Raw genomic sequence first — 10,000 nt, forward strand, 5'->3', positions numbered from 1 at the left:
CTGTCTCTCTCTCTCTCTCTCTCTCTGTCTCTCTCTCTCTCTGTCTCTCTCTCTCTGTGTGTGTCTCTCTGTGTGTGTGTGTCTCTCTCTCTCCCTCCCTCACCCCCTCCCTCCCCCCCTCCCTCCCTCCCTCCCTCCCTCCCCTCTCAAGTGAATAGACTTTATTATAGCGACTCCCCGGTGGAGGTTAGAGCTTGATTAAACCCCTCGTGTCCCTCCTGGCCTTTTGACACTTACCGCTGTGACACAAAAACAAGAAACACCGACAACACCCCCACAGTCCTTCACTGTGAACCACGAAACGTTGACATGTTGTTCCTGGGTGACAAACTGCCGCTAACGCGCGTCTGTGCTCGCAGGGTTCGCGACGACCGCCGGCGGGACGACCGCAAACGCCGGGAGACGGACCGCCACGGTAAGACCGAAGGCGGCCGAGGCGGCGGCGGGGGGGAGTCACACCGGGGGGAGAGGCAGGAGAGGCACGGAGGAGGAGGAGGAGGAGGAGGAGGAGGAGGAGGAGAGCACCGGCGCGGGGGCAACTCTCGCGGGCGCAGCTACAGCCGCAGCCGGAGCCGGAGCGGCAGCCGGGGGAAGAGCAGAGACAGAGAGCACAACCGAGGGAGAGGTGAGGCACACACACGGACACACGGAGGGGGTAACACACACCAGGGGTAACACACACGCACACACCTGGGGTAACACACATACACACACACACACACAGCAGGGGGTAACACCAGGAGTGGGAGCCGGGGGAAGAGCAGAGACAGGGAGAAGTGAGGCACACACACACACATCAGGGCACGGACACACACACCAGGGATAACACGCACCATGGGCTAACACCATGGGCTAACACCGGGGGCTAACACCAGGGGCTAACACCAGGGGCTAACACCGGAGGCTAACACCGGAGGCTAACACCAGAGCAACTGTCTCTAGTTTCCTTGTTTTCAGCAACAAGAATGTGGTATGTTCCTCTGAGAAATAGCACTGAGGGGGGGATGAGTTATGGGATGGAGGAGTGGGGGGTATGGTATGTTATGTATTCATTTGTGTTATGGGAGGTGGGTGTTTTATGTGTAAAGCATCCTGTCTTTGTCTAAATAATCGTACCAACTATTAAACAACTAAACAGAAAAAGAGTTAGGTTCATGTCAGAGCTATGGAGGAAGAACTAGCCTATTTATTGAACTTGCACAAGGTGGGGGGAGGGGGGGGTCCTCGAAGGCACTGTGTGGATGCACTAACTAACTAACCCACCCACTAACTAACTAACTAACTAACCCACCCACTAACTAACTAACCCAGTCCGGGTCTACCAAGGTGACATTTGATCTTGACCTCTTGTGTGTGTGTGTCTGTGTATGTTCAACAGACTACAGGTCAAAGTTTGAAGTGGAGAGGAAAGAACCGGAGATCTTCAACCCCTCCGCCGGGTCCCTGGGCGGCGGCCCCCCCCCCCAGCAGCAGCAGCAGCACCCGCCCCCCCTCCTGCCCCTCCCCACCCCCCAGCACCCGTCGTTCCCCCCCCCGGGGGGCCCCGTCCCCAGCTCGGTAACCGTGGTAGCGCCGGCTCACCTGCCCGACAGCACGACGGAGAGCTGGTCCCACTACTACTCCAGCCAGCGGGGGGAGGGGGGGGGCGTCAAGCCCTTCAACAAGAGCACTTCACTCAAGCACCGTTGCCGTGACTACGACGGTAAAGGGGGCGACACACACACACACAGAGACACCGCGAGTCCACGTCAGGTCCAAAGGCCCCGTTAGATACCGTGCGAGGAAGGCTTAGCAATGGTGTTTGCTCAGTTTTGACTCTGGTTGTAGAGCGCTACTCTTTCTCTCTCTCTCTCTCTCTCTCTCTCTCTCTCTGTCTCTCTCTCTCTCTCTGTCTGTCTGTCTCTCTCTCTCTCTCTCTCTCTTGATGTCTCTCTCTGTCTGTCTGTCTCTCTGTCTCTGTCTGTCTCTGTCTCTCTCTCTCTCTGTCTCTGTCTCTCAAATAAAAATACACTAAAACCAAAACAAGGTGCGATACAGAATACAACAGGTGCAGAAAGAAAAGTGCAGTTGGTTGTCGGGAGGCAGGCTCACCTCAGGTCAAAGGCCGGGGAGAAGAGGTACGTCTTAGCTAATGTTTCTGTCGTTCATCTGGTAGGCCTTTCTGGTTTTCGGTGAATAATCAGCACGCGGGTTGTCGGTAGGCAGGCGTCAGGAACGAGCTCTCGCCGCTCGGCGTGCTGCGGTTCGATAGTAGCGCTCGACGGATGTCGAGTTTCGCGGCGCACCGACGTGCAGATGACCCCCCTCGGTTCATCGTGTGCCTTTTGTTAGCAAGCTTATCCAGAGAGACTACGACAAACGACAAACACTCGGATAAACCACCTGTAGGGTTGTAAACGTTCCAACTGGCGGTGTGATAGTTGTGTTTTTTTTTAAAAGCACTTTACAAATAAAAGTTATTATTATTATTATTATTATTATTATTATTAGAACCTTCCCTAATAGTCTCTCGTCATGTTTTAAGGCTTCACTAATGAGCGATGTTTAACAGTCTCTATACCCCCCCCCCCCCCCCTCCCCTGGGGAGCAGCAGATCAGGTTGAGGGCTAAGCGGCAGTTCTCCCGGGGGGGGGGGGGCGGTGTTTATATTTATCTAACAGTGTCTCAGCTGCACAGAGCTATCTGTCACCCTGCCCCCCCCAGCCACCCAGGCCAACCTCAGTCTGTCGCTGTCGTGGCTAAAGGAGACGGAGCACCTGGAAGCTTCTAGAAACGTCTGTTTTCGTCAAAAGGATTCGCCTGGCAAATAGTCTTCGGCCCAGGGTTGCTAATAGAATATATATATATTTTATTTTTTTGCATTCGAGTCGTTTAGCAGATGTCTTGATCCAGAGAGACTTAAAAGACATTACGTTTTACATTTCTGGCTTTTAGCAGGCACCCTCATGATCCCAAAGCGACTTACTACAACAAATCCATTTGTCTTAAGTAAGTGAATCATCTATACAGTCAGTCGTCATAAGAAAAAGTAATCTATGTTGGGGCCAGAGGTCTTTGACTGTCACAAGAAGAAGGACAAGGATTTATTTTCTTCTTCTTCTTATTACAGTAGAAAACATTTCTAATAGGTTTCTATCCTTTTTTTTTTCCCGAGTGATTTAGCAGATGTTGTTATCCAGAACAACTTAAAACAGGAACACATGATTCAGCGTTTACGATATGGCTAAGCGTGTTAACTTTACACACGTTGGAAAGAATGCAAAGTAATTAGGAATCATTTCATGGGTCGTTAGATCCATTTAGAGACATTTTAATGCATCCAAAATAACGCTGGCAAGACAGTGTCCTCCAAGAAGACTGTATTAAAGTTGTTTTCTCTCTCTCTCTCTCTCTCTCCCTCTCTCCCTCTCTCTCCCCCTCTCCCTCCCTTTCCCTCTCTCTGTCTCTGTCTCTGTCTCTCTCCCTCTCCCTCCCTCTCCCTCCCTCCCCCTCCCCTCCCTCCCTCCCTCTCCCCCTTTCTTCCCCCCCCCTCCCCCCCTCCAGAGAAAGGTTTCTGCGTGCGAGGCGACCTCTGTCCGTTCGACCACGGCAATGACCCCCTGGTCGTGGACGACGTGACGCTGCCAGCCATGATCCCGTTCCCCCCCCCGCCCGTCATGCCCCCTCCCGTCCGGCTGCCCATGCCCCCCATGACGGAGCCCCCCCCCGCCCTCCGGATGCCCATGCCCCCCCCGCCCCCCCACGGACAGCCCCCGCCCCCCGGCATCTTCCCCATGCCCCCCGGTGAGTAACACACACTACTGGACAGTTTTTTTTGGGGGGGGCTGGGGCAGGGGTAGGGGGGGGTTTCTCATTATGTATGTTGTCGCACTCTCACTCGTCTGTGTGCACGCTGTCCTTTTTTTGTGTTGTGTGTGAGGTGGGGGGGTCATTTTAGCCTGTCTATCGAGCGTTCATATCTAGTTCTTCAGTCCAATGTGTCGTATACCTTCAGGAACAGGTGGTATTGACAGCAGCATACACACACAGGTATGTTAGTAGTAGCATACCTTCTAGCGTTGTAAGTAAGTAAAGCTTTATTTATATAGCACCTTTCATACAATAATTGCAGCTCAAAGTGCTTTACAACAGATAAAGCATAAAGTGAAAAACATAAAGTGAATATAAAAACATATACAAGCATAACATGAATATAAAAGCAGGGGAAAACAGTCAAATGAAAAGGTAAAGATAAAATACAATTTTATTTTTATTTTGGCCCCCGGCCCCTCAGCAGAGATGACTGTCTCTTGCGGTGACTTGATGGATGACTGGACAGTTTTCTCTGCTGTAAATAAATTAATAAAAATAAAAAAAGAGCTGATTGGCTGAGGGACAGTCGATTGACTTACTTAGACAAAATGTACGTGTCGTAAATCGCTTTGGATAAAGGTGTCCGCTAAATGTAAACATTTTTAGATATCTGCCCCACTGTGTCTGTGTCTGTCTGTATGTGTCTGTGTCTCTCTGTCTGTCTGTGTCTGTGATTTCCTGGGTACCGGGGGTTGAGTCTGGGATTGTATCTTCCATAGGACCCCTCCCGTTAATCCCAACCGGTGGGATAGACCCCCCCAACCACCAATCAGGAGGCGCTTCCTGTCCCCCCGGCTCCTCTCTGGGACCGCCCGGAGTCGGACCTCCTCCGCCTCTTCCTCCTCCTCCTCCTCCACCTCCTCTTCCTCCTCCTCCCTCCATCTCCTCCTCCTCCTCCTCCTCCTCTTCTGTCTCGCTCCACCACCCCCAATACGTTCAGTCTGAATGTAAGCAGCTATGCCTTTTTATCTCATTCTGCTTGGCAGGCGTACGAACAGCTTAGCTCCCGTTAGATTTGGCTGTGGGGGGGTAGGGGGTAGAGGGTGGGTGGGTGGGGGTGTAGGGGGTGTATGTTTTTCTGTAGAGTCTCTCTTCTTTGGGCCACTCTGTCTTTTTTTCATGTCAAATCCCTGTGTTGTTCCTGCCCGTCTGTTGTGGCCTAAGTGACGAGGAACAAAGACATTTGGTTCTGCTTGTTGTTTAGAAAGTGTGTTTTTTGTTAGTTTTTTGTCACGTCACATGACGTGTGTGTTCTGAATGATTTTCCCTTTTTTCGGAGGAGTAGTTTGTTCGCGTGGCTGGTCCCGGTCCCCTACGCCCGCCTGCTATTGGCTGCTTGCATGATCTAGTCATTTCTACTACGCGCCCACCCCGGCCCGCAGTGACGGCTTTCCACCAGCGGGTGGCGCTGTTTATGAACTAAAAAGATGTACTGATGGTCATCCTCTTTTTTACAGGGTTCCCACGGGTCCTTGAAATCCTTGAAAGTTTGTGAATTTGAGAGAAAAATAATCAAGGCCTTAAAGGTTTTTGAAAATCGACATGGGTCATTGAAAGTGCTTGAATTCCCCTCTCTCTCAAAATGTTTTTATAATATAGGTAACATGTAGAAGGGAATAAAACAACCATACTAGTTACTAAGGTTATGAATGAATGAATGAATGAATGAATGAATGAATGGTCTTTATTGTCATTGCTATAGTACAGGTACCAAACAACGAAATTTATAAGGAGTGGCTCCCCTGGTGCTAGCAAAGAAAAAAAAAACTAAAAAAAGCACAAGAAGGGAAGGAGCTGGTTTACATAAATAAAGGGTTGGTTTACATAAATACATAAATAATTACTTAGCTAGATTTTGAACCAACATAACGCCGTTAGATTTGAAAACCGTTCATGGTCATTCCTATTCTATACATTCTCATCTAGATCATGTCTCAAACTATGCCGTGGTGGTTCCCTTGAATTTGAGGGAATTGAGTCTTGAAATTCCTTGAAAGCTGCTTGAATTTGATGTTTCAGAAGGTGTGGGAACCCTGCTTCTAAAGTGTGTCTCTCAGATGAGACGAGTGCTGTCCCCAGTGTCATGTCCCCCTGTCATTCTGCGGGGCCAGCATTTTCAGGAAATGAAAGATGCATGATATTAAGTGCGAGTGCAGTTCACCAAAACCCCCCCCTCCTCATTAAATGTGGAACGGTACATTTTTAACTGGCTCTACATGTCTCCTGCTGTAGTAGTGCACGACCGGTCCCATGACCACTGCATGGATCAGAACTTGAGCTGAACTACTTACTGAGCTGTTAGGGCGTACTGGCGTTGTAGCCAGCCACATAGTGACCAGGGGTGGTGGGGGGGGGGGGAGGGGCTGTGTTGCCTAGCCCTGCTGTCTGACTCACAGCTGGGCTAAACTGGGGGGTATTCCATCAACGTCACCTAAAGGACAAATCCAGGCTTATTTTTTTGATACATTTATTAAATAAATTGGAATAAAAACAAACGTAACAACAAAGGGAGGATTGGATACCCCCCCCCCCCCCCCCCGGTTCTATTCTAACCCGATGTTTGTCGTTGTTCTAACGATGTCTCTTCCCCCTCCCTCTCCTCCTCCCTCCCCCTCCTCCTCTCCTACCCCTCCTCCTCTCCCCCCTCTCCTGTGTTGACAGATAATTACGACCCAGAGGGGTACAACCCAGAGTCCCCGGGCATCACGACCGCGGGCCGCCCCCAGTACCGCCACTTCATCCCCCGGATCCAGACCCAGAGGCCTAACCTGATCGGGCTCACCTCGGGGGACGGACAACAAGGCTCCAGAGGTATCGCCACAAGTGGGTTTATCACGTCCCCACCCAAACCACTCAGACGATAGTTCTGTTTTTGTTTGTTTGTTTTTCTGGGGTTTTCTGCTTGAGAGAGGGGGGGAGACGGAGGGAGAGAGGAGGAGGGAGGGAGAGAGAGAGAGAGAGAGAGAGGGAGGGAGAGAGAGGGAGGGAGGGAGGGGAGAAGGAGGGAGGGAGGGGTAGAGAGGGGGGAGAGAAGGAGAGAGAGAAGGAGGGAGAGGGAGAGGGAGGGAGGTAGAGAGAGGTAGAGAGAGGTAGAGAGAGGTAGAGAGAGAGGTAGAGAGGGAGGGAGGGAGAGAGGGAGGGAGAGAGAGAAGGAGGGAGAAAGAGAGGGAGAGAGAGGGAGAGAGAAGGAGGGGGAGGGAGGGAGGGAGGGAGAGAGAGAGAGAGAGGGAGGTAGAGAGAGAGGCGACATGCAGGATATGTCGATGGCCGGAATCGAACCCGAGACCTTGTGACGATATGGCATACGCGTTAGACCGTAGACGAAGTTGGCTTGTGGACATTTTAAGTCCGTAGTGAAAGAGACACGTTACTCAAGCCGGCAAGCAAGATGTTCCTTCAACACCTAAAACTGTCCAGGGGCCAGGACAAACAGGGAAACGCTATATGTCATCAGACAACACCAGCACCATTGCCGGTGTTCTGCCAATGTCTGCTGCCGTGTCAATGTAGCTGCCTTGTCAATGTAGCTGCCTTGTCAATGTAGCTGCCTTGTCAATGTAGCTGCCTTGTCAATGTATCTGCCGTGTCAATGTAGCTGCCTTGTCAATGTAGCTGCCTTGTCAATGTAGCTGCCTTGTCAATGTAGCTGCCGTGTCAATGTAGCTGCCTTGTCAATGTAGCTGCCTTGTCAATGTAGCTGCCTTGTCAATGTAGCTGCCTTGTCAATGTAGCTGCCTTGTCAATGTAGCTGCCTTGTCAATGTAGCTGCCTTGTCAATGTATGCTGCCTTGTCAATGTAGCTGCCTTGTCAATGTAGCTGTCGTGTCAATGTAGCTGCCTTGTCAATGTAGCTGTCTTGTCAATGTCTGTTTTCTGTGTAGCGGCCAACTAGTGGTCGTTGTGTGTAAATAGCAGCTTAGCATTGTAAAGAGGGGCTCTTTTCGTAGGTTAAAAAAGGCACGGCTGTTCTAGTGTTAAGCCTTGTCTGTGAAACCAGCCGCCCCCCCAACAATCCCTCCCATCTCTCCTCTCCGACCGCTACACGTGGCACACCGATCCTTGATGATGACGATGCGTTCGTTGTGTCTTTTCCGTCTTTCCGCAGCCGCTAACATCGTGATCCAGACGGAGCCGGCGGTGGCCAGCGTGCCCAGCGGGGGAGCACCCCCCCAGCGCTACAACGCCGAGCAGGAGGCCAGGAAGAGACCCCCAGGCCCCACGGAGGGACCCCCGCCCAAGAAGCCCTGGATGGACAAGTAAGAAGCTGACACACACCCCCGCCCACGCTGAGCACTCACAACAGCGCCCGACTCTCCATCTCTATCTCTCTCTCTCTCTCTCTCTCTCTCTCTCTCTCTCTCTCTCTCTCTCTCTCTCTGTCTTATTCTTTCTCTCCCTCTGACTCTCCAAAGGGAGTCATTGGCTGACTCCCTCTCTGCCCTCATTGGCTGACTCCCTCTCTGCCCTCATTGGCTGCCTGTCTGCCTCCACAGCACACTCATTGGCTGCCTCTCTGCCTCTGCCCTCATTGGCTGTCTCTCTGCCTCTGCTCTCTTTGGCTGCCTCTCTGCCTCTGCCCTCATTGGCTCCCCTGCTTCCACGTAGCTCTGTGATTAGCTCCCCTGCTTCCACGTAGCTCTGTGATTGGCTCCCCTGCCCTGTCACTCACATGTCGTTTGTTCCTCCCTCCTCCTCCCTCCAGGCCAAACTTCAACAACCAACACAAGCCCAACTTCCCCACCAACTATCACTACGTCAACACCAAACTGGAGGTGCGCAAGATCCCCCGCGACCTGAACAACATCACCAAGCTGAACGAGCACTTCAGCAAGTTTGGAACCATCGTCAATATCCAGGTAAGGAACCAGCGTAGTGTACGACCATGTCTTCTGTTTACCAGTAGCAACCAATCTGACTGACAGAAATCATTTTAAACTGAAGTTTCCTCTCAGATAAGTAACTGTTTGGTCATATCATATCATGCTAGCATATCAGCCCAATAGAGCTCTCAGGTCTTCTGCTAGCATATCAGCCCAATAGAGCTCTCAGGTCTTCTGCTAGCATATCAGCCCCATAGAGCTCTCAGGTCTTCTGCTAGCATATCAGCCCAATAGAGCTCTCAGGTCTTCTGACACTGTGTACAAAAGAAGAGGTTTGGTGAGGCTGCATTCTCATTTTATGCTCCAGATTGTGGAATGCACTGCCAGTTTACATTAGGGATGCAACCTCAGCAAATATGTTCAAGTCAAGACTAAAAACCCATCTGTTTAATATTGCCTTTAAATGACTAAATAATTCAATGATAATAATAATAAATCTCTCTCTCCCTCCCTCTCTGTCTCTCCCTCTCCCTCTCTCTCTCTCTTATTCCCTCTCTCTCCCTCCCTCTCTCTTTCTGTCTTATTCTCTCTCTGTCTCTCCCCCCCTCTCTCTCTCCCCCCCCTCTCTCTCCCCTCTCCCCCTCTCTCCCCACCCCCTCTCCCCCCCTCTCTCACCCCCCCCCCTCTCTCTCCCCTCCCTCCAGGTGGTGTTCGGTGGCGACCCCGAGGCGGCGCTGATCCAGTACACGGCCAACCAGGAGGCCAGGCGGGCCATCTCCAGCACAGAGGCCGTGCTCAACAACCGCTTCATCCGGGTCTACTGGCACCGTGACAACGCCCCCGCCCAGAACCAGAACCAACACCAGCACCAGCAGAACCAGAACCAGAGCCAGGACCAGCAGGGACATAACCCAGGGCACGGGCCTGGACAGGGACAAGGACAAGGACAGGGCCCAGGGCAGAGCTCCGCCATGGGGCCACAGCACCCAGGGCACCACAAGGTGAGGAGAACCTCCACCACGGGGCCCTCAGCTCCACCCTGGGCCTCAGTCTGGGTGACAGGCCGACTGGGAATAGAACAGAGTCTCTCTCTCCCTCTCTCTTTCTCTCTCTCTCTCTCTCTCTCTCTCTCTCTCCCTCTCTCTTTCTCTCTCTCTCTCTCTCTCCCCCTCTCTCTCTCTTTCTCTCTCTCTCCCTCTCTCTCTCTCTCTCTCTCTTTCTCTCTCTCTCTCTCCCTCTTTCTCTCTCTCTCTCTCCCTCTTTCTCTCTCCCTCCCCCTCCCTCCCTCATCTGTCGTCTGTAGGCCTGTAACAATTATGAAATAATTG

General features: G+C 51.8%; 1 protein-coding gene across 1 annotated transcript in view; it reads left to right on the forward strand.

Annotated features, from left to right (window-relative positions):
- rbm27 (RNA binding motif protein 27) overlaps window positions 1-10,000 on the forward strand; it is a 31,753-nt gene that overhangs the window by 2,671 nt on the left and 19,082 nt on the right. The window contains exons 5-13 of the mRNA XM_080549971.1: window positions 360-625; window positions 1,379-1,702; window positions 3,544-3,783; window positions 4,572-4,699; window positions 4,742-4,799; window positions 6,514-6,675; window positions 7,958-8,108; window positions 8,555-8,708; window positions 9,377-9,673. Coding sequence (XP_080406097.1) covers window positions 360-625; window positions 1,379-1,702; window positions 3,544-3,783; window positions 4,572-4,699; window positions 4,742-4,799; window positions 6,514-6,675; window positions 7,958-8,108; window positions 8,555-8,708; window positions 9,377-9,673 — 1,780 coding nt within the window. The remainder of the gene's footprint in view (window positions 1-359; window positions 626-1,378; window positions 1,703-3,543; window positions 3,784-4,571; window positions 4,700-4,741; window positions 4,800-6,513; window positions 6,676-7,957; window positions 8,109-8,554; window positions 8,709-9,376; window positions 9,674-10,000) is intronic.

Source organism: Nansenia antarctica (genome assembly GCF_963989245.1).
Source record: "Nansenia antarctica genome assembly, chromosome: 20".
Classification (NCBI taxonomy): domain Eukaryota; kingdom Metazoa; phylum Chordata; class Actinopteri; order Argentiniformes; family Microstomatidae; genus Nansenia; species Nansenia antarctica.